The following is a 22,847-nucleotide window of genomic DNA, read 5'->3' as shown; positions in this document are numbered from 1 at the left end:
TTCGGTTTCCCGTCGCTTTCCAGTCGCTCGGAAAGTTTATCTATGCTTTTTTTTTTCGATGCGGCACGCCACATTTTCCCTTTGCTCGTCGATCTTTTTCTCACCACAACTATTATTTCTCCAGAGTCACAAGTCTTGTTCATCGTGACCCGTCTGATTCCAAAACATGCAGCTGTCTCCTATGTTATTAACATTCTGAGAGGTTGGACATCATTCGTCAGCCACTAATATCTGGAAAGCGGCGGATCGCCACTCTGCGTCAGACTACAACTTTAAAAAAGATAGTCATCGCAACGGCCTCCCAGATAAGTTTCAGATATGGCAGTGTTTTCGATTTTCTCTGAGATTTAATTATTATCTACTTCCATTTTATTTTGTTTACTTTGTCACGCATATATACCCATCACCCTGCGACCATGCCCTCTGCGGTGCTGGGAAAGCCTCGCTCCTGTCAGCAGGATGTGCATACATCGCACTCTCACAAGATCCTGTACATTGATGCTTATGATTCTTTCTCCTATAATGTTGTTGCCATGCTGGAAGAGGCCCTGGAGGTCCGAGTTACGGTGATGACGATTGATTCCGAATGGCCGAATGGGGACATGAACGGATTTCTCCAACAATTTGACGCAGTTGTTCTGGGGCCGGGCCCCGGAAATCCTGCTACTCCTGGTGATGTCGGTATCATGAAAGACCTATGGACTGTCATCGAAGACAACCTGGTACCCGTTCTAGGCATCTGTCTTGGGTTTCAGAGCTTATGCTTTCACCATGGGATTCCTATTGAGCAACTTCCATATCCGCTTCATGGTCAGGTTCGTTATATCACGCCAGTTGACGACGACGTGTTCCGTGGAGTCCCGGATTTCGAAGTGACTCTTTACCATTCGCTGTACGCAGTTACGGATGGCAGCAGAGGCAAGCTGGACCAGAACGAGAGAAACGGAAGTAGTAATCGGAAGCTCCCAAGCCCCGATGATCTTTCGTTTCTTGCTTGGCTTTCCCTTGAGGAGCCGTCTTCTACCAGTTCGATGCAGGTTGCGATGGCTGTACGTCACAGAGAGAAACCTTTCTGGGGCTTCCAGTTCCACCCAGAGTCGTGTAAGTCAGACAGAGATGTCTGCACAAGATTATTGAAAAATTGGTGGAACGCATCCCTTCAGTTCAATAAAAGAACTCGAAGGGTGATATCTCCTGAACCTATAAAACAGGCTGTGAAATCTAACGGCTTGCTTTATTCTCCTCCTGATGTCGTGTCCTACATGCTGCAATGGAGCGCATCCACATCGGAATCTTCTGTCAGTCGTTCCGAATCGCTCGGAAAGCTTACGCCAGAGACGATATGTGAAGCTCTCAACGAGCCAGGGTCGCCAACGGTCTTATTCCAGTCGGATGGAAGATACAGCATTATCTCGGTGCCAAGTCCCGGATCTTGGAGGTTGGAGTTTTACGTGTCTACGAAGAGACTGATCCTGCAAAAGTTACAATCTGGATGTGACGCTAAATCCGTCAACTCGATTGGTCACGGGCAGAAACATAACACGACTGCCGTTCAGACATCCCTTGGAGTCTCCGAATTCTGGGACATGCTGAGATACTTGATGAAGGTTAAAAGCGTCAGCGCTGGGTGTGATGAGATCCCTTTCTGGGGCGGTTTCCTGGGCTACTTTTCTTATGAAATGGGAATTGCTGGCCTTGCTCATTCAGAATCTCAGTCCCATGAGCAGCCTCCGGACGGGCAGTCCTTTGTTGATAATCTTCCGGATGTGGGTCTACTTTGGGTCGAGAGAAGTGTGGTCGTGGACAACGAAACCGGAAGAACATACGTACAATCAACGGTACAAGATGACGAGGACTGGGTTATCTCGACACTACACAAGCTTGAGCAGCTCTCCAACTCTCCGCAGCTTGACAACTCTCAGGAAGTAGACGAACTACTCAATCCCGTGTTCGAAAATGCAGAGATTATCCTGCCGAACGAGGAGAATTACAAGGCACAGGTTAAAGCTTGCCAAGCTCAGCTTGAAGCAGGGGAGTCGTATGAACTCTGTCTAACGTGCGAGACACCCATTATTCTGGAGGGAAACAAAGATGAAAAAGATCGCAACTTGCGTCCGTGGTTGCTTTATCGAAAGCTTCGAAAGTACAATCCTGCGGCATTCAGTGCTTACGCGAGACTTGGGGATGTTAAGATTGCGAGCAGCAGTCCCGAGTGTTTCCTTAACTGGGATAGGAAATCCATGCTCGAGATGAAGCCGATGAAAGGAACAGTCAAGAAGGCGCCTGGTATCGACCTAGAGAAGGCCAAAGAAATTCTTGGCTCGACAAAGGAGATGGCAGAGAATCTGATGATTGCGGATCTTATCCGTCATGACCTGTACGGTATCTGTGGTTCTTCGAGAGTCTATGTGGAAAAGCTGCTCGAGGTTGAAGACCACGGGCGAGTTTTTCAGATGATCACACATGTGAAAGGCCACATTGACTATCAGAATCCAGGACACGGGGTCAGGTCCATTTCCCAACTGCAGGGACACAATTCGAATATGTCTATGCACGGAATCACTGCCCTGCAGCGTTGTCTACCTCCGGGGTCAATGACTGGGGCACCTAAAGAGCGTTCCTGCATGCATCTTGGTTCCATTGAGAGACGCAATCGTGGGATATATTCAGGAGTCATGGGATATCTCGACCTAGGAGGTGGAGGTAGCTTTTCTGTTGTTATTCGGACAGCTTTCAGCTACTCCCAAGACACGGATGATAAGCAAATATGGCGTGTCGGTGCCGGGGGAGCAGTCACCACTTTAAGTACAGCAGAAGGTGAATGGGATGAGATGATAACGAAATTGAGGACGGTATTGAACATCTTCACACCTTCCAACCAGGTGCGCAAGTAGCAATTTCTGGACTTGCATGTCATTGTTATGTTTTGATGGTCGTTCGTGGAGTTTCATGAGGGGCAGGTTTTTCAACACACGCACTACTTACTGGATGATGGCCCGTGTCGTCCATCTTGAGGACCGGTGTATGACGAGGCTGGATATCGCATGGGAAAGTTATTCAACATTAGCGTTGGTGTTTTGGCGCGTTAAAGAGACATTGTCTTATTACAAAATCAGAGAGAGAAACCTGTAAATAGTCTATCTGTTCATCTAGGACTCGATATAAGGTTCAAAATTTAGCAGCCACGATTTGCAAGTCAGGAGGGATATGGCTCATCGTTGCAAGGACGCTGCATCTTTTTGAAAGGATCCCTACTGTATCTGTCACGGGCACAGCGTTCTTTGTTTAGCCTCATGCTAACCCATCGGGTCATGCATCTGCCGCATAGCTACAGCACTGGCAAACAGATGTCTCTAGCAACCGGGAGGAATCGGTTATCTGGGGGAGTTAACACTTACTGACTCCACCTTGTCAGTAAAGTCCGCTCTGCTGCCTTTTGTTTAGTATGGTAATCCCGACTCCTTCTGGTGGGCTCGACTGAGCTACCGGCTTCTCCCTCTCCAGTTATCTCTCACTCACAGCAGCTCTCACTTACCCATCACCAGGAGTTCTATCATCTATCAATCCATCAATCCAGGCACACATATCTTTTTCATTACTCTGGACAAGAGCCGCGGATATTCGACAGCTTCTGATCCTAGTCACGTTCCCCCAATAGTCTTCGAGTAGTTGGGGACACCAAGTCACCTTGGTGTGCTACCATCACACGTTCACAATGGAGATATTTGTCCATCATCTACCGGACCAGTTGCACGCGAAGCATATCGAAAATGAGTTCAGGCCACTTCTTCGTCAATTTGGAATCCATACATTCGCATGTCGTACACATTCGCGCAGAGGACATGCGACCCTCACCGTCCCTGACGCAGAGAAAGCCCAGGCATTTCTAAACATGTATCCCAGTGGGCCGATGGGAAAAAAGAGGCCTCAAAACCAGACTTTGAAGATCATGAATCGGATAATTTACGTTCAGAAAAGCAAGTTCCCAGTCGATGAATTTCTTGTCGCCGCTCTTCAGGAAGAAGAGCGTAACAGGCGAAACCTTGCGATTCAGAGGACATCGACATCAGAAAACCGTGTTGCTCCCAAGAAGAAACGTTCGTTTTTCATCATTTCAATATCGTGCGGTGTCTTCGATTATGCTGGAGACACTCCCGTGTTTGTGGAACACTTCAATTTGCAGCAACATGGAAGCATCACGTTCGGAAAGCATGCACTGAGGGCAACAGTCAAATGTCCCCCTCATACAAACTTGAAAGGTAACTTCGAGGTAGAGTTTGATTATTCGACTTTTGCAATGCCGATTTATCTAGGTGGGAGTATGAGCCCCTCGATGACTTTCTCATGCAAAGGTGCTCCTCGTCTCTATAACAAGCCACCAGACGATCTTTCCCAAGTTTTCAGCTTGATGGGACTATCAAATGCGCCGGGAAACAGAGAGTCACAGAGGAGAAGGATCAGCCAACTTGGAGACGGGCATAATATCATTGTGTCCACGTGTTTCACGTATCGCTTCTTCCTGAGAGATGCAAGCGACCTGCAGCAGGTCAGAAACCTTTCACAAGAGAGACATATCCCCAGAATGGACCGATGGCATGATGTGAAGGTTTTCCCAGATATGTCATACTCTGAACAACTTGGGAGATTCCTGATTGTGCTAAGCACAGAGGCATTTCCCTTCCAGATAAAGTATCAACTCCAGATGCTGGTCTGGAACGGTGTTCTACCGATAAAAAGCGTCCTTCGGCTGTTTCCATTTGTGACCAACCTTTTGTCAAGGGCTGGTGTGGGAATGGCAGCTAAGGTGCTGCAAGAACTTCCCAACAATCTAGAGTATCCTGGACCCGAAGTTGAGAGCTCTGAGTTTTGTATTCAGAGGTTGATTGAGATTCTGACCGAGATCGAATCTGGGAGTTACGTTCAGTCAGGAAAGCCTGGACGTACTAACGACAACCAAATTTTCATCCACAGAGTCAGTGTAACGCCAACGGGGATCTTTTTGTATGGACCCTACGGCGAGACAAAGAACCGTGTGTTGAGAAAATATTCGACATTTAGTGATTACTTCTTGCGGGTTGAGTTTATGGACGAATCTGGAGACCCAATACGGTTTGACCCAAAATCTAATCTAGACGAGATATATGATGGTCGCTTTAAGAGTATCATGAAAAGTGGTATCAGCGTTGCTGGAAGATTATTCGAATTCCTAGGATTCTCTCACTCTTCTCTTCGAGCGCAGTCCTGCTGGTTCGTGGCTGAGTTCATCTGGGAGAACGGAGAGCGCCTGAACTCGCGTTCTATCATTCCAAAACTCGGCGAATTTGGACACATATATTCCCCTGCTAAATATGCCGCACGGATAGGCCAGACCTTCTCAGACACGTTGACCTCAATTCCCGTCAAGAAAGACTCAGTTCGACAGATTCCGGACGTAGAAAGAAATGGGAGAGTGTTCAGCGATGGATGTGGCACGCTATCGAAAGGGATCTTGTGGAAGATTCGCAGAGAGTACGCGCTTCGTGCCCGAGTTAAGCCTACTGTTTTCCAGGTCAGATTGTCTGGTAAGGAGCTCCACACTTGCAAACACTATGCAACTACCCTTGCTAAGATATATATTCATAGGTGCAAAGGGCATGCTATCACTAGATACGTCTATACCAGGCGATGAAGTGAGACTTCGGAAGTCCATGATCAAATTCGACGCTGTGAACGACTGGAATATCGAGATCTGTGGAGCTGGTATAAATGCTCTTCCTTTTTACCTCAACGCGCAGATAATAAAACTGCTAGAAGATCTGGGTGTGACACTGGACTCGTTCCTACAGTTGCAGAAGGAAGAGATTGCAAGATTGAGGTCAACCACACAGTCTGCGGAGCAAGCTGCAAGGTTTATAGAAAGTTCTCACATATCTAAGTCTACCCGTTTGCCCTGGCTTATTCGGATCCTTCAGAACCTTGACCTTGATCATATGAATGATGACTTTCTGCGAAGAGCAGTCGAGTTTGCAGTCATCATCAAACTTCGAGACCTAAAATACCGCGCCAGAATTCCAGTTGTCAAAGGAGTGACGCTTTACGGAATCATGGATGAGACTGGTTACTTGAATGAGGGAGAGATCTTCTGTCCGGTTTTGAACGAAAGATCCCACCGCGAAATCCTTGTTCGCGATAACGTGGTGATAACTCGGTCTCCAGCACTGCATCCAGGAGACATCCAGCTCGTTAATGCAGTAGATGTGCCAAAAGACTCCATACTTCGTCAGCTGCATAACTGCGTCGTCTTCAGTCAGAAGGGGCAAAGGGATCTGGCGAGCAAGTTGAGCGGTGGGGATCTAGACGGTGATCTCTTCAATATCATTTACGATGACCGACTACTACCAAAGAGGATCGTAGAACCTGCGGACTACGCTCGCAGTAAAGAAAACGTTCTCGACCGCCCAGTGTCTAATGAAGATGTTGTAGACTTCTTTATAGACTTTATGAAACAGGATCAACTGGGTCGGATAGCAACAGTTCATCAGATCCTTGCTGATCAAAAGGAAATGGGCACATTCGATCCAGTCTGCATTCTTCTAGCTCAACTGCACTCCACTGCCGTTGACTTTTCGAAAACGGGGAAACCGGTATGTTGAAACCAAGGTCCATATGATGATAACATTTCGCTAACGTTAGAAACTTTCAGGTTGATGTGCGTCTCATACCGAGATCCCCCCGGTCTCGGCCCGACTTCATGGCTCCAAGTCCACGCATCCGAGTTGAAGATAGTTTTTCGATCCTCGAAGACAAAGAGCAGTATATGGTGGATTCCGACGACGAAGAGGAACAATCGGGAATCCGCTACTATAAGAGCCAGCGGGCGCTGGGCCACCTGTATCGAGCTGTAGATGAAAGAGCATTTTTGGAGGAGTTACAGTCATCTTCCAAAGATAAAAGATCGAACCTCTTGGATGAGCTGTGGGACTACGTTAAGAATGAGACAGCGGGATTCATATGGGATCACTACGTCGTCGAGGGACAGACCATCAAGGAGGTGTATGGCTTCTAACATCCGATCAATCTCAACACCATGATACCTGCTAATTGTGATGTCTTTAGGTATGAGGATAATCTGCGTGACCTGATGCACCAATTCTCTGCCACACCGTGGAAATCGTCCTTGACAGAGCTCGAGGTGTTCATCGGGACTATCATGGGAGAAAGCCACCGTTTGACCAAGCGCCAGAAGGAGATCTCTAAGAGCATGCGAGAGGGTAAGTACAAATTCTCATAAATAAACTAAGACTACTGCTAAAAAGAATCCGCACCAGAATATGATGACCTGGTCGAATTCACCGTCTCCGCGATCCTTGACCGAGGCTCTGATCATAGGGAACCCTTAGAACGTTCAGTAGCCTGCTTTTGGGTCGCTGTACAGAGCCATAACGAACCGTCCCATCGAGACCTCAAACTTCACAGCTTTGCTTGGATCGCTGCGGTTGCATGTTTGCAGGAGATTCAGAACCTGCATAGTGCGACTATTACCCTTTTCTAGTTGCACCTTTGTCGAACCACGATGGTATTTATCTTTATTTTCTTAACTGATATCCGTTGAGGTAACGAATTCTTATGAAAGAGACCGATCTTCGAGAGACTGTGCTGTGCTTTTTCTGTGTGAGCTGACCTCTGAAAGGGCTTATTTCTTACTATGTGTGTTAGATGGATCTCGGCTCATTATCTCATAAAATGTATTACACTACTTAGCTATTCTACCCTAATGCTACAAATCTGCTGATAGTGTTCTGTACCACGTAAATCAACCACTTATTTGAAGCCAAAGACTATTTTGGGGGACACGTTCAGACTATCGAGTGGAAAACTTCTCCAGACCGGAAAGGGACGATGATTAACGTAGCCTTTATGCTTTTCAATTGAATCACTTATTGTACGTCTATAGCCAGAACTTCCTTAACTAGTGGCTAAGTATTAAGGCTCCCCAAAGGTTCTTTCTGATGTGTAAGTCTGACACAGTGTTAAAGACCCACGCCTTTTATTGCAATTATCTGGAATAATACATCTTGAGTTGATACTAATACAAAGATACAATTTATGCGGCTATCCCTGAACTGTGCAGCCATAATTTTCGTAAGTCTTCAAAGATGCTTCCTCAAAGATGCTCCGAATCAAACAGCTATGCCAACGTTACTATGCCCTGTTGCCTCTTGCTTTGATACAGGGGCTTTTATTAGATCCTGCAAAAACTGTGCCACTAAATCGTTTCCCTTGTAAATAGCAAGACTTAGCGCAGTTCGTCCGTAAGGGTCTCGTATGAGAGGGTTTCCTCCTTTCTCCACCAGAAATTTCACACAATCCAATGACCCCGTGAGTGCAGCATAGTGAAGTGGGGTACCTAAACCTGCTCTGAAATTCATTGCAAAGTCTTGGGGACAATCTTCGTCCAGCAATTTATTGACTTTCATAGCGCCTACCTCTGGACTTTTATCATATACGAATTTCAAGACTTCCAAATTGTCCGAGCATTCGCGCATTGCAGCATAGTGGAGCAATTGGCCTCGATCAATAGAACCGCCATATCTGAAAAGCAATTCAATGATACCAAATGGTGCTTCGACAATAGCATATGACAACGGCGTACAATCGCGCATCTGACATCTTTTATTTGGGTCGGCTCCATGATCCAAGAACCATGTTAGAAGCGTCATATCATGAAATGTGTACCTAGGTAGTTTACGTTAGTTTTCCAGAAACAGTGCAAGAAACACGGAAGGCAATTACACAAGAGCAGATGGTATAAGTTTATCGACATCAGTGTTGATATCCCAGCCACGATCCAGAAATAATTTGAGGACATCATAAAGTTCCATCTGCGTCGCAAGAACAAAGTGTTCAATGATCATTGGCGCTCCTTGTTCCAATAACAGGATGACTTCATCGGTTTTGCCATTACTGATGGCAATGCGAAGTTCTTTAGTAAGGTTTCTCATATTTATTGCGAATCTGAAAGATATTGAGGGACTCTTGAGACATATTTGCACCAAGAATCAAGTCGCAGAAGTCCGGAAAGCTTCCCCCTTAACATCGTAGATCAGCTGACACATGTGTGTGGGGCATGCAACTTATTGCTAACATCGATGCTATAATTATAGGGAAAGTTCTCATTTCTTGGTACACATGAAGATACTTGTAACTAACGATCGAGTCTCACGGGTCATAGATTCTCTATTGAATACCCGCACATACTCTTCGCTTCTTCTGGGATCCTAAAAGACTAGAGAGCTCTAGCACGTGTTTCGCCTAGGACTTCATAGAACAGACTCAGTGGAGTAGTCGGTTATGACAAGAGGTTGGCGATTATGTTTGTGTTAAACATCGCATGAGGGAAGTCTATGCCGACCAACTTGACCCTGACCGCTGAATTGGCTGATAGCCCGGATGGAAATATTTACCTTTCAATTCTGGACCGACTACATACGTGTCTAGGGCAGAATTTCTCTCTTATCGAAGCCGGTTATGGGATCACTCGTCTACTGCAGAAGTATGATGACACAGACAGCATCCCATTGCGACGCCCGGTGTTACTGACGCTCCTCACCATTGCTTTTTCCACCTCCATGGGGCAGAATAATTAAACTTTAGATATGAATGCTCCGAGGAAATGCGTCTTTAGGAGAGCTTTGTAGTCCTCAGGGATGTAGTTAGATACCTACCTAGGGTACCTTCTAACGAGCTGGAGGCCCCTCCGCAGTCTTCTTAATCAAGCGTCTTAGTGATACTGAGATGTAGTTTATAGGTAACTCTATATTCGGTATATTTCGTTCTATTGACCACATAAAAGTTAAATTAGTGAGCTCATAGAGTCTTCAGTCTTATCAATGATCACATAGATAATCTTGGATGCAAACAGACCAAACATTGTCTGTTCCGCGGAATTGAATACAACCAAGACACGATACGAAAGCGCACTCCAGGTCCGTCTTCTCCACAGAATTGCATTTATCTCCGGCTTGATCTGCGCAGCTTTCGTTTCTTCTTGGAGAGTTAAATTCACACCTGAAGTTCCAAGCGGGCAATCAAAGACATGGCGGAATCGCAAGATGCGGCGCTCGAGGAGATCCTCTGGCGGTCTCCCCCACACGTGCAGATGATGGGAGGCTACCTGCATTCGAACAATAGTGAGTTTCTTAAGCACCCATGAAGGTCATTCATTTTATGATATAAGGTCCCTGCTAATCTACCATATACAGTCCTATTCTACTTCGCGGAATCTCCATTCTTCGACTCGACTTCGAACAATGCCTCCCTAGCCATCCAGGCCAGTTACAATGAGACTTTCCGGCATTTCGTCGAGACACGAGAAGCCTTCGAGGGGCGGTTGAAGACAATGCAGGGGCTGGAGTTCATCGTATCGTATGATCCGCTACAAGCAGCTGCGCAGACGGACGGTACCTTTGCGCATGAACCGTCCAATATCTGGGTAATCAGGAAACAGAACCGGCGGAAGCGGCCAGGCATGGACGATGAGGTCAGAGTGCTCTCGACGTATTTCATAGTCGGTGACACTATTTACATGGCACCTTCGGTAGCAAGTGTGGTGGGGAATCGACTGGTATGCCTAGAGCATCGTTTCTATACACAAGTGCAGAGCTAATTTAATTTTGCAGCTATCGGCGGTGACGTCGCTGACAAAGTTATTGAATACCGCTTCTCCACTCCCGATCTTCTCTGCCTCGTACGGACACACCTATATGCCTCCCCTCCCGAAATCTACAGATGCTGCGCAGCCGCAGCAGAGCAAGGAGAATACCCCTATGCCAGATGCAAACGCTCAGAGCAAGGCATCCTTGGCAGGACCGGCCATGAGCGGCACCACATGGGAGGATACGCGTAACCTCATGGAATCATTTTCTTTGCTTTCAAAATATGGTGATGAATACATGGATGAGAATCCCCTCGCTGGTGAGCCTGGGAACTTCATCTTGACGAGATCAAGCGATACGACAGCTGCTCGACAGCAGAACAAACCAGCTACTCCTGTTCCGGGGGCCATTGGGAGAGTAGGGACACCAAGTTTCGGCAAGGCTGATGCGGGTAAAGGCCCAAAGGCTGCAGAGAAAGAGAAAGAAAAGACGCCTAGCACGCCCGATGGAGACAATAAGTTGAAAAGGAAGAAGAGTAGAGTTGGGACTGTTGCCCCATGATGATACCCTCTGTGAATTGGCAATCTTTTTGTGTATTTTAACTTTGCATACATGCGGTGTTGTTATGGAGGGAAAAGGTCCAGGAGCTCAGGCGTTTATAGATTGGTTCTTTCGGCATTTATTATTAGCGTTCCACAAGATGAAAATGCATGGTCCTAAACAACAGGTGCATTTCTGTATTCTCAAGGCTGGATACAAACTTGACATTATGGACTTCAATGTATAAAGACTTTTTAGCGTCCAGAATTCAATTATGGTCAACCCAACCCGCTCCATCTTCTAGCTTTAAGAAAAGCGAGTAACTACCTGATAGACACTTCAATATGGCTGTTCGCCCCTGTGTCTGATGATTAGAGAAAATTGCATTGTTGTTACATTGCTATATCGGTTGGAGACAACCAAAACACTTCGAGGTGCAAAATCAAGAATAAGACTAGAGTGAAGTTAGCAACAGCAAACACCATAATCAGCTTCCTTTTCATAGAGATCTCTAATTGGCCGGGGAGGATAATCATTATGGCATAACCTACCATATTTTCTACTGAAGATTCTTGACGTAATAAACTCGCCGTTCCTTACATACCATACTGTACATGGCGGCGAGATGCCCCGCGGTACACATAACATGGATATTTTCAAGCAGAGTAAACTGAAGTGGATATATTACTGCTCTATGGATAAATATAGATGTACTGTAGAAAACTACAAGTAATCTCATGAAAGCTATTTCAAACAACAGCAATTGTAGTCCAGATACAATCAGATTGTTCCGTATATAACCGCTGAGGGGCTGACATTCTAGAACCCCACCAAGCTTGCCCCCTCGTCGACGGTGAGTTATCTAGAACATCCCAATGAAATAGATTCTAGACAAAGAAATTATTTCTCGAAAACTTGGCAGTTGATAGATTAGATTTCAATCCTCATATAATACCTTGGAGGTGGCGATAGTTCCTGTTCTTCTTGGGTGAGCGAAAAGTGGAGTACGAAACCTACCGGTATAACGTAGTTAGACCTGTCTCATTTTAAACAGGACGTTAACTACTACTTGCTTGCTTGCACTCCGTGCTTGGAATCCTGTTCCGTTTCTTTTGCATCTACTAAGTCATATATAACATTATATCTCAAGTCTCAAGACGAGACTATTCCCCGGTTCGAGGAATCATGACGACTCCTCAGCAGACAAAACCCGCCGTGGTTTGCGTATTGTACGTGTGAACGATCTGGGTCTTCTTTACTTCCCTTTCCTCTACATATTCTACTTTGATAGCGTAGTGTAGTGAACTGACTTCTTCTTCTTTTCCTGCTAGTTGCGGCGCCATCTCAGGCAACAATCCAGTTCATCTCGAGAGTGCGCGCGCCCTCGCGCGCACCTTTCACGAGAACAACGTACAACTAGTCTATGGCGGTGGCACGGCCGGTATTATGGGCGAGCTTGCTCGTACTCTTGTCTCATTATCAGGCCCGCGTGCGGTTCACGGCGTGATCCCTCGCGCTCTCGTGTCAGTTGAAGAAGGATACAAGGAGAGCAATGCGACCTCGACAGCAGGGGCTACTGAAATCGCCCAACAGCGGTCTGGCGGAAAGGCGCCAGAGCGAATCCTTCCGTCATCAGGCAAGGACGCCATGGTTGAGGAGACACCTTATGGGATCACGACGATCGTCGAGGACATGCATACACGCAAGAGGTTGATGGCGACGAAAGTGCTAGAGGGAGGACCTGGGTCTGGGTTCGTCGCTCTGGCAGGTGGTTTCGGTACGATGGAGGAGGTCATGGAGATGACGACGTGGAATCAACTCGGCATTCACCGCGTGGGTATCGTGCTGTTGAATGTGGGGGGTTATTGGGATGGTGTGTTGGCTTGGGTGCGGAACGCAGTTAAGGAAGGGTTCGTGAGCGAGGCAAATTCAAACATCTTGGTCGAAGCGAAGGATGTCAATCAGGTCTTGGAGGCGTTGAGGAATTATAAAGTGAGCGAAGGGCGACTGCAGTTGAAATGGGGACAAGAGTAAACTGTGGAGTTGGGGAATGACGTGCTCAGGTTCGAGATAACCCATTCAACCTCAAAGGGCCGTGATCTAGATGCGTGGATCCGGGGAACTTCAATATAGATTGAGAAGTCCCGGCTCACTGTACATAATCTACAGATTTACGCTATATATGATAAGAAGATAGATCCCGCTACGAATCGATGAACTGCTAAATGATGAGACGAGCACAAGCATTATCCGTTCCATATTCCCGTTGATAATAGAGCCTGGAGTCAAGACCAAGGAATTTTGATATCTATAACATGTCAAACGTTGCTGCATTATGAATCCACTTCCATCGTCTCTTCCGTCGCACCCTCCGCGCCCGTTCCTGCGCCTTCCAACGCCTGCAACAACGGCGCGATATCTTGGCCATCGTAGAGCTTAAAGGCTTCGAGCTTGGCTTTAGCACCCTCTGGTGCTTTGCCCACCACACCCACACTTGTGTTGTCCAGCGTCAGCTCCTTGTCCTGGGACAAGGTCTCTTTGAGAGCCCTGAGGCCATGGTTGATGAGCTCCTCCCGTCCGCAGTCCGCAAACTCATCCAGATGTCTCTCCAGGTACGTCCGGGCCATCTGTGAACGGGCACCAATTGCGCATGCAACCATCTCGTGCGTCATGCCCGAGGGCTGGAACTCGAACAGGTGCGGGCCAGAGTCGTCGACACCCGCCACGAGCAGCCCGACACCGTAGGGTCGCTTGCCGTAGTGCTGGGTGTTAGTCTGAGCGCGATCGCCGATTTGCGAAACGATACGTTCGACGGGAATGGCGCGGCCGTAAGTCATCTTTGATCCCAGGGACTGCTGCTTCATAAAGTTGGAAAGCACACGGGCATCGGATGCCAGACCAGCGATGGCGATGCCCATGTGAGAGTCGATGGCGATGATCTTCTTCTGGTACGAGGAGAGCTCTTCGGCATTTCGCTAATCAGAGAGTATTGTCTGTCAGAACCATATCTACATCCCTAGCAACGGGGATCGGGGCTTCTATTGCGGACCTTCAAGCCGACCAAAACAGCATGCGTCTTGCTAGCGATTCCGACGACGACGGAACCTTGCTTGACAGCCTCTTGTGCATATTCCACCTGGAATATCCGACCCTGCGGTGAACTGTTTCCAGTGCTTATTAGCTATCTAGAAGCTATATCGATCTTGGCATGGAGCTAGATACTGACAAGGTGACCGAATCATTGTCGTAGTTGTTTCTGAACATGGCTGCAGCCGGGAGGACGGAGAAGGAGAAAGAAGGGCGTTTCTAACGGGAGTATGGGCGGCAATAAAATATCGAGCCTGAACAGTGAAGAGAGAGGGCGAGGCGCAAGAGAGGTCGTGGGAGGGGATCTGGAGGTCTGGCGGAGATGGAGCTGGACAGGCAGTCAGCGACGACGACGCGAGAGCTCCAGCCCCGTTTGGGCCAAGCATCGCAGCCTGAGGCCGTCCACGTCTGCGACTCCAACGTCACCTCCGTATCCAGCACCTTCACGCTATTCAGTACGGACAAGACCATTCCAATCTGCTTCATGCGCCAGCGCTGATGTCTCCGGGTCCTATACTTGACTCCGACCTGTTCCTCATCTAGCACCTCAACTCGATTCTCCCAATCTACCTCAACCCATCCTCTCTCCCGCAAACCGCCGGCTTGCCCGTCTCCGCAACCATGGCGGCAGGCCTCAAGACTATCATCGCGCTCTCATTCGTACGACTCCCAGGTATAGACCGTTCGTCTCGAAACTATGTACTGACATCTCTGCGCAGGTCCTCGCCATTGGCTTCCTCCTAGTCATCCTCTCCTCTGCACTATGGCACAACTTCCTACCGCTTATCGTCGTCGCAACCTACGTTGTCGCGCCGCTGCCTAACTGGATCTGCGCTCGATGCGCCAACCCAGATGACTTTATGGAAAGTGCCGGCAATGCTGTAATTGACTTTGGACGCTTCCTCACGGGTTTCCTCGTGTTGATGGGCATTGGTACGTGCATTTGTTTACCCTTCTCATCTCAAAGATGATACAGAAGCTTGAGGAAGACTCTGTTACCACGCTCCCCTTAGATATATCCAGACCCAAACATGTATAAACTAACAATTACTCCAGCTCTCCCAGCAGTCCTCGCCCACAGCGGCGCCATCGAGATCCCTGCTATGGTCATGTCCATCCTCGGCGGTCTCCTCATCTACGGCACGATCATCAGCTTCTCCATGTTCTTCAAGGAACAGGAGGAGTTCTGACTAGAAGAATGAAAATCAACCACAAATACGAGTCCTATATTTGTTTTTTGACGGTGGAAATGGAAATGAATCGGGAAACGGAAACGCAATTCATGCTCGAAAGCAACGGTTTCGCGTCTCATGATAGCCTAGCTAGGCCGCAATTGGTGCCCGTGGACGAAAGAAAGATATCCCTTTGCTTTGCTATGCTCTGCTCTGCTCTAACTTTTTTGTCTCTATTATGTTATCCATGTCATGTTAACCAGAAATATCCGATGCTCGCTGGATCCGAAGTTCGAGAAATGGGCCTTCAAAGGGCCCGTCCCTGTTTCCATTACGTTATATACTCTCCGTTTGTTGCGCCTGCGGGTTGGATACCACCTTTTTGCGCCGTCCTATTTGAGGTTTTATCTTTCGCTGTGAGGGAAAGCCGCGTCGTATGGAATGATTTCCGTAATGGTCTTCGCTTTGGTACATGTACGAAGGGTATGTATGTTCTTTTTTTCCCGGGAACTGTTAAATGGCGCTAGGGGTTTCGAATTTCCGCAAGGATTAATTCATTTAAGGTACAAAAATACTTGTGAGAAAACAGGATAAGATGAGTCCCCCACTTAATATAGGACAAGTGGACAAACATGCCATTATCAATGTTCCAGGAGAAGAAAGACTAGAGTACTTATACAGGCCCACTTTTCAAATTCGTACAGATCCGTAGAACTCCCCAAGATTTGATTCAAACAGAGAAGAAACACCTTTATCCTCAAAAGTGGTATCTGGTACGAAATGCCCCAGTCTACCAATGAACCCTAAATTTAGGAAAAAGATAAGCAGCCAGACCACTTTTTTTCAGACGTCAGGATATCAGAGTAGCGTGGTACTAATGGAATCATAACGGATATACATGATGATATACAAAGATCGATTAGGGTTCTTGGAACTTCTCGCACGTCGCATTTGGTGTCTATGAGCTTCGTTGAAGAGGATCCGTCAGGACGACGATGCCTTTTTCTTTGTCGATCTTGTCCTGCTCTGCACGCCATTCTCTGCCCTCCTTGCTGATCTCACGCAGTCTGCGGATGTAGACATTCGCAGCCAGGTCGGTCTCATCTTCGCCGCGGCCAGAGAGTGCCTTCCGGCGGCGCTTCTGGAGTGCATCATACAACGCATGCGTCTGGTTGGGCTTCATCTCAGAGAGCTCGTACTCAATGGTCCACTTGTCATTCGCAGTGAAATTCAACGGGCGCGCAACAGGTCTGCCGTTGACGAAATTGCGGACCGTAAGTGTCATCGCCAGCAGATCGCGGGGTTCCTGCTCTGGCTCCTTTTTAATGCCATGCATGCTGTCGAACTCCTCAGCAGGGTTCTGCTGTGCGCTTTGGGAAACGGTGGTTGTATCCTTCGCAGCAGGCTGAGTGTTAGATTCTGAAACGGAGGACTCGGGTCTGTGAGGCTCATTGGTCTCGTTGGCCTTCTTTTCCGGCCCAAGGTTCAAGACCCGTCGTTGATACTCGTCGATAGCATCCTTATTCCGGGTCTGGATCGCATGTATTTCCTCGTCCGTCACAGGTTCCGCAAATACGTACATGTAAGGAATCTGCGTGTCACGAGTCTCGAAATGGAACCGCAGCGACTGCTTGGGGAATTTGGCGGTCGCCTTGTCGAGAATCGTATTCCAAAGGGAAAGACTCAGGCGAAACTCAGTGTCCCCCAGTGCGGTGTCTGTCTGCCCATGCAGAGCCAAGTCCATTTCTGGCAAGCTCACGTATTGGAACCCGAAGATGCGTTCGATGTTGTGGAACGCGACAAAGATACCATCCATGCGACCGATACGCACCTGCAATGAGTATTTGAGGAAAGCAGCGCGGATCATGTCATAGTATTCGCGCTCATAAGACTCGTAGGTCCCGTATCGATGCTTGATCTGGTAACCCAAGCCATGCTCGAAGTTCTTAGCATCCATGCGGATAGACACGACTGCTCGGGTCTTCAAATCAAACATGCCAGTGCCCGGGAGTCGTGGATCGTAGGCATCAAGCTGAGACCGCATGATGAAGTCTCCCAGCGTAGAATAGTGGTAGGCTTCTGGTATGGCCTGTTCCTCCTCTGCAGAGATCTTATTTTTGCTTGACCTGCGGTAACGCTCAAACTCCTCTTTAGGTAATGTGAGCAGCTTTTCCATTGACTTGCCGAGATTCATGAGAATATTAGCGCTATCAAACTCTTTGTCCGCATCGATCGCATAGACACCATCCTGATAGCGGAGGAACATAGCTGCAGGGGCCCTCAGCAGCCGTGTGAAACTGCGTATCTTGTCAGGAAAGAGTTGAGACATCGTTGATATGTTGACAGCCCGCCAATTGGACAGGAGATAGTGGAAGTGCGCAAGGACCGAGGTCATGCTCGAAGAGGAGCCAACGTATTTTTTGCCTTGCTGCGCGGCTACGTTCCGCAGCGTCTCATCCTTGGAAGACGTGATATACTCCTTCAGTGCGTCGAAGTCGAATTCCGTAACAGGCATGATTTCTCCCAGATAAGGATCGAAATTATAAACTCGAGAACGTGGGTCACGGAGATGGTAAACACCGGGACTAGATATCGATCAATTAGTACAGTGACAGGTAGTATAAGAGGCCGAGTAACTTACTTGAACAAGACTCTCTCGAGGCCAAAGGAGAGATTCGGTACCTGCCCGGTCTCGACATCCAATGCTAGAGACCGCTTTTGTCAGCATTTCCAGCGAAGGGTAGTATACCGGCGGCCAGGATACTCACGAGTAAGTGTCAAATTCCCAGCTTCCAGTGTGCCAGTCTGCTTAGCTGAAACGAAGCCTTTTAAGTGAGCGACCGGATCCTCCTGGACAGCACCCGCGGCCTTTGCGGCTGCCTTCTTCGTGTTGAGAGCATTCACAGTATCTGCTAGCTTGTCTAACGATTTTCTTAGAGCATTTTTGCTCGGTACTTTAGTCTTGCGTATCTTAAGTGGCTTTGCTTTCGGTGTCGCCTCTTCCGTCTGTGACTCGCTCTCCACCGCTGATTCAGCCTTTTTCGACTTTTTAGCAGCCTGCTTCAATTTTCTCCGCTTCGCTTTGCTGATGCCAGCATTTGCAGCTTCAGCTGGCGGAGGTGCTTGTGTCTCAGGTGGCTGATCATTCTGGACGTGCTCCGGGCTGGAGACTTGTACACCAGGATTGTGGACGATTTCCTTCGGTAGTCCAAGTGGTCTATTCGTCACTGGCGGCCGGGGGTGCTTCACCTATGAGCAGGCAATATTCTCAGTTAAACGTCCTTACAGGCGCATGGGGGAAGAGGTACGCAATGGGACAGTCACGCCCATAAAGGAGGCCACATACCGGTTTCTTTCCTGGAAGACGGATTGAGGAATCCGTAGGCTGCGGTGGAGCTCCCAATTCATCATCGCCGTGATCAGGACCTGACGAGTATGTCCTGTAGAACGGCGACGTCCGGATGGAGTTCTCGACGATTGACCTCCGGGCTAGACAGGCGAAACATACTTGATCGCGGAACGGGTCTGAGACCGACCGCAGAGAGGCCCGAAACATCCAGGCAGATGAGTCCACGTACAGCAGAAGGGACGAGCAACACAAGCAACGAGGAATTGAAGGGAACGTTGCAGGTGAAGGGTTGCCACAAAGCTCTTTCTGCCGGCCTCGCCAGCTTCTTGGACTTTTTTGATGCGCGCGGCTTCGGCTTTCTGGCTTCGCCCTACGCGCCTTCACCGCCTTCCTAAGTCGCCATAGAGTAAGAGAATTCTTATTTTTACTACTTTTTACTACTACTTGCTACTTGTTCCTGAGCACGGTCAACATATCAGTGATCATTTTGGTGTTCAATTGTTGCTAGTAAACAGAAAATAATATACTACGTTTGAAAATTTAATATCCAGCATTGGACATGAGCCACTATATGGCATCCTGTTTAATGTGCACGAAGAGTAAATTAACTACAGGCTGTCAGAGGAAGCATAGACTCCAAAGACACGACCTCCTGTGTATCCTCTTGCTCTCCTCTAATCCAGAGAACATACACTTATCTAACCTTCTCACGAACCAGACGAGTCCCAGTAGCATTGCCCGTGTTCGAATCGAGCCCATATCATTATTATCGACGCTGAATGGTTTGTCCTTTAGAGTTCTTGTGGGGTCGGAGAAAGCGCACTCCGATGACGGTCCCCGAGAAAAAAAGTTCCAGATGCGGCTTTTCAAAGACGCTCTGCTTCTCAACTGTCAGTGTCTGTCACAGCGATCCGTTCTTGATTTCGAGTAAGGTGAGTGTGGATGTCTTATTTTTGACTTGGTTTTCACGATGCTCTCCCTGTGTTGCAGTTCTGGCGTTCTGCGACCAGTTCTGGTTTCAATAACCCCGCAGAATCGCTTGCCCCTCCATGAATGACTCGATATCAGTCTGTCGGTCCTGTCCAATCCAACAATTGGAGGAGCTTTGATCTGAGGATCAGCCTTTGGTTTCAAGGATTACTGTTATACGTGATTCTCCAAGAATAATGGCAAAATCTAGTCCAGATCTCTCTGATCGCTCAATTTTGGACGATGCAATGGACTTGTTCCGTTCGGTCCATGTTGAGGATTTTGGCAGACACGACCCCCCACCATCACACTCTCAATTCGATTGCTAGCATTATATTATATCTACCGTGATTCAACTGCTAACAGATTCAGATCTGAATCAGGAACTCCGCATTGAAGATGCTCCAGGAACGGTTGCGCGTGCTCGTCGTCGGCAACGGCGGTCGCGAACATGCCTTCGCATGGAAGCTGAGCCAGTCTCCCCTGGTCGACGCCGTCTATGTCGCTCCAGGAAACGGTGGTACTGGTCTAGGAACATCGTCGAAAATCATCAACGCCAACGTCAAAGTCGATGACTACCCCGGCCTGGTCGCTCTGGCACAGAAACACAATGTCAACCTGGTCGTTCCCGGCCCCGAGGCTCCCCTTGTGGATGGTATTCAAGGCTACTTCCAGGCGGGTATGTAGATACAATTTATTTCCCGGATGCTGTTTTGCTGGACATGTTGCTGATTGTGCACAGTCGGTATCCGATGCTTCGGTCCATCCAAGGCCGCCGCTCGTATGGAGGGCTCCAAGGCCTTCTCCAAGGACTTCATGAAGCGCCACCACATCCCAACCGCAGAATATGAGAACTTCACCGACTATGAAGCCGCCCGCAAGTACCTCGACTCTGTTTCACACCAGGTTGTTATCAAGGCCAGTGGTCTGGCAGCCGGCAAGGGTGTCATCATTCCCACGACTAAGGAGGAGGCCCACCAGGCTCTGCGCGACATCATGCTGGACCACCAATTCGGTGAAGCTGGGGATGAAGTTGTCATCGAGGAGTACCTCGACGGTGACGAACTTAGTATTTTGACCTTCAGTGACGGTTACACGATCAAGTCCCTGCCCCCGGCGCAGGACCACAAGCGTATCTTTGACGGCGATCAGGGCCCCAACACAGGAGGAATGGGCTGCTATGCTCCTACATTGATTGCTTCAAAGGCAGTTCTGGAGGAAATTGACCGGACTATCGTCAAGCCTACCATTGATGGAATGAGACGAGAAGGTGAGAAATAAATCCTCTTGTTCTGTTTTTCTTTTTCCCTGTGAGTCTAACTAGAACAGGATATCCTCTCGTCGGTATCCTCTTCACCGGTCTCATGATGACGAAGAATGGACCTAAGGTTCTCGAATACAACGTCCGCGGTGGTGACCCTGAGACTCAGACTCTTCTGCCTCTACTCAGCGAGGATACCGACCTCGCTGAGATCATGGTTGCTTGTACGGAACACTGGCTGGATGGTGTCGCCATTAAAGTCGAGCCCAAGTTTGCTACGACTGTCATCGCTGTCGCAGAAGGATATCCTGGCTCGTACGCCAAGGGACGCCCCATTACTCTGGATCCTACCCCAGAGGACACTATGATCTTCCACGCAGGTACGACGTTGGTTGGCAACGAGCTGCAGAGCTCCGGTGGACGTGTCATCGCCGCTACCTCTACTGCTGAGACCTTGGAGGAGGCCGTTCGCAAGAGTTACGTCGGTATCTCCACGATCCACTTCCAGGGCATGCATTACCGCAAGGACATTGCCCACCGTGCCTTCAGAGATTCTCAGAAACAGAAGACCGAGGAGGGCCTCACATACGCCTCCGCAGGTGTCTCTATCGACGCTGGTAACGAGCTGGTGAACCGCATCAAGACCTCCGTGGCCCGCACTCGTCGTCCCGGTTCCGACGCAGTGATCGGTGGTTTTGGAGGTACCTTCTCTCTTGCTGCTGCGAACCCAGCCTATCACCCACACTCCCCGACCATAATTGGAGCTATTGATGGAGTGGGCACGAAGCTTAAGATCGCGCACGTCATGGGTATCCACAACACTGTCGGTATCGACCTTGTTGCCATGAACGTCAACGATCTTGTCGTCCAGGGTGCGGAGCCTCTTTTCTTCTTGGACTGCTACTCCTGCGGTCACCTCGACGTCGAGACGGCTTCTGCCTTCGTCGCCGGTGTTGCGGAGGGATGTGTGCAGGCTGGCTGTGCCCTCGTCGGTGGTGAGACGGCCGAGATGCCAGGTCTCTTCGTCGAGGATACGTACGATGCCGTTGGTGCTGCTGTCGGCGCCATCAACACCACTGGCGACAATGCCAGACCTATCCTGCCGGATACTTCTTCCATGAAGCCCGGAGACGTTCTCCTCGCTCTGGGTTCCTCTGGAATCCATTCCAACGGCTACTCCCTTGTCCGCAAGATTGTGGAACGCTCCGGTCTCAGCTACCACGACCCTGCTCCCTTCACGATGCCTTCATCCTCCTCTCCTCTCTCTGTTGGAGCTGCCCTCCTCACCCCAACCCGCATCTACGTTAAGCCCCTGCTGAAGGCCCTCTCTACCCCATCCTCCCACACCTCCACATCCCCTTCCGCCATCAAGGGTCTCGCCCACATCACCGGTGGTGGTCTCGTCGAGAACGTCCCCCGCATGCTGCCTGCCACCTTGACGGCTCACATCAACGTCACCTCGTGGCAGCTGCCATCCGTCTTCCAATGGCTCAAGAAGACCGGCAATGTCTCGTCGGCCGAGATGGCCCGTGCCTTCAACTGCGGTGTCGGCATGGTGATCGTCGTCGAGAAGGGCTGCGAGGACGCCGTCCGCTCCGTTCTCGAGCAGGAAGGCGAAACCGTCTACCAAGTCGGAGAACTCCGCGTCAAGAACGCCGGCGAGGAGAGCTGCGTCCTTACCGGTCTGGAGAGCTGGGACGCGTGATTTCGATCCCCTCCCCTTTCCTCGATAAAAAAAACGAGAATGATTCCCTTTTTTTTCCATTTTTTCATGTTATCACCCTTATTTTCCGTTCCGTCACATCACGTTACGTTACGCTATACTTTCCTAGCTA

General features: G+C 48.9%; 10 protein-coding genes across 10 annotated transcripts; 7 read left to right on the top strand and 3 right to left on the bottom strand.

Annotated features, from left to right (window-relative positions):
- Positions 1–322: 322 nt before the first annotated feature.
- C8Q69DRAFT_75186 (para aminobenzoic acid synthetase) lies at positions 323–3,305 on the top strand. Its single transcript, XM_028633994.1, has one exon. It carries the CDS (start codon positions 417–419, stop codon positions 2,892–2,894), a length of 2,478 nt encoding a protein of 825 aa, XP_028482557.1. The 5' UTR covers positions 323–416; the 3' UTR covers positions 2,895–3,305.
- On the top strand, positions 3,306–7,773 carry C8Q69DRAFT_75187 (putative RNA-dependent RNA polymerase). Its single transcript, XM_028633995.1, has 5 exons — positions 3,306–5,561; positions 5,623–6,623; positions 6,683–7,032; positions 7,096–7,250; positions 7,308–7,773. The coding sequence occupies exons 1-5, from the start codon at positions 3,716–3,718 to the stop codon at positions 7,529–7,531; spliced, it is 3,576 nt and encodes a 1,191-aa protein (XP_028482556.1). The 5' UTR covers positions 3,306–3,715; the 3' UTR covers positions 7,532–7,773.
- A 285-nt stretch (positions 7,774–8,058) lies between these two features.
- On the bottom strand, positions 8,059–9,096 carry C8Q69DRAFT_476776 (ankyrin repeat-containing domain protein). The gene is made up of 2 exons (XM_028631279.1): positions 8,773–9,096; positions 8,059–8,715 (listed from the first exon to the last, which is right to left on the bottom strand). The coding sequence occupies exons 1-2, from the start codon at positions 8,979–8,981 to the stop codon at positions 8,160–8,162; spliced, it is 765 nt and encodes a 254-aa protein (XP_028482555.1). The 5' UTR covers positions 8,982–9,096; the 3' UTR covers positions 8,059–8,159.
- Positions 9,097–10,075: 979 nt separating this feature from the next.
- Positions 10,076–11,195, top strand: C8Q69DRAFT_447040 (RNA polymerase II transcription mediator complex subunit Med6; the record flags this gene model as incomplete). Its single annotated transcript, XM_028629176.1, has 3 exons — positions 10,076–10,169; positions 10,242–10,603; positions 10,659–11,195. The coding sequence occupies 3 exons, from the start codon at positions 10,076–10,078 to the stop codon at positions 11,193–11,195; spliced, it is 993 nt and encodes a 330-aa protein (XP_028482554.1).
- Positions 11,196–12,012: 817 nt separating this feature from the next.
- Positions 12,013–13,413, top strand: C8Q69DRAFT_476771 (putative Rossmann fold nucleotide-binding protein). The gene is made up of 3 exons (XM_028631278.1): positions 12,013–12,178; positions 12,229–12,403; positions 12,506–13,413. The coding sequence occupies exons 2-3, from the start codon at positions 12,360–12,362 to the stop codon at positions 13,206–13,208; spliced, it is 747 nt and encodes a 248-aa protein (XP_028482553.1). The 5' UTR covers positions 12,013–12,178; positions 12,229–12,359; the 3' UTR covers positions 13,209–13,413.
- C8Q69DRAFT_476768 (putative proteasome component Pre5) lies at positions 13,414–14,598 on the bottom strand. The gene is made up of 3 exons (XM_028631277.1): positions 14,401–14,598; positions 14,224–14,335; positions 13,414–14,149 (listed from the first exon to the last, which is right to left on the bottom strand). The coding sequence occupies exons 1-3, from the start codon at positions 14,436–14,438 to the stop codon at positions 13,508–13,510; spliced, it is 792 nt and encodes a 263-aa protein (XP_028482552.1). The 5' UTR covers positions 14,439–14,598; the 3' UTR covers positions 13,414–13,507.
- A 117-nt stretch (positions 14,599–14,715) lies between these two features.
- Positions 14,716–15,451, top strand: C8Q69DRAFT_500751 (vacuolar protein sorting 55 superfamily; the record flags this gene model as incomplete). Its single annotated transcript, XM_028632350.1, has 3 exons — positions 14,716–14,921; positions 14,981–15,194; positions 15,318–15,451. The coding sequence occupies exons 1-3, from the start codon at positions 14,883–14,885 to the stop codon at positions 15,449–15,451; spliced, it is 387 nt and encodes a 128-aa protein (XP_028482551.1). The 5' UTR covers positions 14,716–14,882.
- On the top strand, positions 15,090–16,268 carry C8Q69DRAFT_75106 (hypothetical protein). The gene is made up of 3 exons (XM_028633993.1): positions 15,090–15,194; positions 15,318–15,916; positions 15,997–16,268. The coding sequence occupies exons 2-3, from the start codon at positions 15,460–15,462 to the stop codon at positions 16,143–16,145; spliced, it is 606 nt and encodes a 201-aa protein (XP_028482550.1). The 5' UTR covers positions 15,090–15,194; positions 15,318–15,459; the 3' UTR covers positions 16,146–16,268.
- C8Q69DRAFT_75102 (mitochondrial protein Pet127-domain-containing protein) lies at positions 16,176–19,100 on the bottom strand. The gene is made up of 4 exons (XM_028633992.1): positions 18,780–19,100; positions 18,202–18,682; positions 18,075–18,138; positions 16,176–18,018 (listed from the first exon to the last, which is right to left on the bottom strand). The coding sequence occupies exons 1-4, from the start codon at positions 18,987–18,989 to the stop codon at positions 16,392–16,394; spliced, it is 2,382 nt and encodes a 793-aa protein (XP_028482549.1). The 5' UTR covers positions 18,990–19,100; the 3' UTR covers positions 16,176–16,391.
- Positions 19,101–19,938: 838 nt separating this feature from the next.
- Positions 19,939–22,829, top strand: C8Q69DRAFT_75088 (putative bifunctional purine Ade1). Its single transcript, XM_028633991.1, has 3 exons — positions 19,939–20,430; positions 20,494–21,021; positions 21,081–22,829. Exons 1-3 carry the CDS (start codon positions 20,151–20,153, stop codon positions 22,715–22,717), a joined length of 2,445 nt encoding a protein of 814 aa, XP_028482548.1. The 5' UTR covers positions 19,939–20,150; the 3' UTR covers positions 22,718–22,829.
- The last annotated feature ends 18 nt before the right edge of the window (positions 22,830–22,847 follow it).

This window comes from Paecilomyces variotii, assembly GCF_004022145.1.
Source record: "Paecilomyces variotii strain CBS 101075 chromosome Unknown C8Q69scaffold_11, whole genome shotgun sequence".
Lineage (NCBI taxonomy): Eukaryota > Fungi > Ascomycota > Eurotiomycetes > Eurotiales > Thermoascaceae > Paecilomyces > Paecilomyces variotii.
The sequence above is the reverse complement of the archived record's forward strand: the minus strand, read 5'-3'. Positions and strand labels throughout refer to the sequence as shown.

Bases quoted from the DNA above. Each gene is read 5' to 3' on its own strand.
- C8Q69DRAFT_75186 (XM_028633994.1), top strand. From the start codon at position 417: ATGCCCTCTGCGGTGCTGGGAAAGCCTCGCTCCTGTCAGCAGGATGTG.
- C8Q69DRAFT_75187 (XM_028633995.1), top strand. From the start codon at position 3,716: ATGGAGATATTTGTCCATCATCTACCGGACCAGTTGCACGCGAAGCAT. The intron at 6,624-6,682 runs GTATGTTGAAAC...AGAAACTTTCAG, and splicing joins TTTCGAAAACGGGGAAACCG to GTTGATGTGCGTCTCATACC. The intron at 7,251-7,307 runs GTAAGTACAAAT...AATCCGCACCAG, and splicing joins CTCTAAGAGCATGCGAGAGG to AATATGATGACCTGGTCGAA.
- C8Q69DRAFT_476776 (XM_028631279.1), bottom strand. From the start codon at position 8,981: ATGAGAAACCTTACTAAAGAACTTCGCATTGCCATCAGTAATGGCAAA. The intron at 8,716-8,772 runs GTAATTGCCTTC...TAAACTACCTAG, and splicing joins CTTATACCATCTGCTCTTGT to GTACACATTTCATGATATGA.
- C8Q69DRAFT_476771 (XM_028631278.1), top strand. From the start codon at position 12,360: ATGACGACTCCTCAGCAGACAAAACCCGCCGTGGTTTGCGTATT. The intron at 12,404-12,505 runs GTACGTGTGAAC...TTTTCCTGCTAG, and splicing joins CCCGCCGTGGTTTGCGTATT to TTGCGGCGCCATCTCAGGCA.
- C8Q69DRAFT_476768 (XM_028631277.1), bottom strand. From the start codon at position 14,438: ATGTTCAGAAACAACTACGACAATGATTCGGTCACCTT. The intron at 14,336-14,400 runs GTCAGTATCTAG...CACTGGAAACAG, and splicing joins GACAATGATTCGGTCACCTT to TTCACCGCAGGGTCGGATAT. The intron at 14,150-14,223 runs GTCCGCAATAGA...CTCTCTGATTAG, and splicing joins CTGTTTTGGTCGGCTTGAAG to CGAAATGCCGAAGAGCTCTC.
- C8Q69DRAFT_75106 (XM_028633993.1), top strand. From the start codon at position 15,460: ATGAAAATCAACCACAAATACGAGTCCTATATTTGTTTTTTGACGGTG. The intron at 15,917-15,996 runs GTATGTATGTTC...AATTCATTTAAG, and splicing joins CTTTGGTACATGTACGAAGG to GTACAAAAATACTTGTGAGA.
- C8Q69DRAFT_75102 (XM_028633992.1), bottom strand. From the start codon at position 18,989: ATGTTTCGGGCCTCTCTGCGGTCGGTCTCAGACCCGTTCCGCGATCAA. The intron at 18,139-18,201 runs GTGAGTATCCTG...AGCGGTCTCTAG, and splicing joins TGGGAATTTGACACTTACTC to CATTGGATGTCGAGACCGGG. The intron at 18,019-18,074 runs GTAAGTTACTCG...ATCGATATCTAG, and splicing joins CTCGAGAGAGTCTTGTTCAA to TCCCGGTGTTTACCATCTCC.
- C8Q69DRAFT_75088 (XM_028633991.1), top strand. From the start codon at position 20,151: ATGCTCCAGGAACGGTTGCGCGTGCTCGTCGTCGGCAACGGCGGTCGC. The intron at 20,431-20,493 runs GTATGTAGATAC...GATTGTGCACAG, and splicing joins TCAAGGCTACTTCCAGGCGG to TCGGTATCCGATGCTTCGGT. The intron at 21,022-21,080 runs GTGAGAAATAAA...TAACTAGAACAG, and splicing joins TGATGGAATGAGACGAGAAG to GATATCCTCTCGTCGGTATC.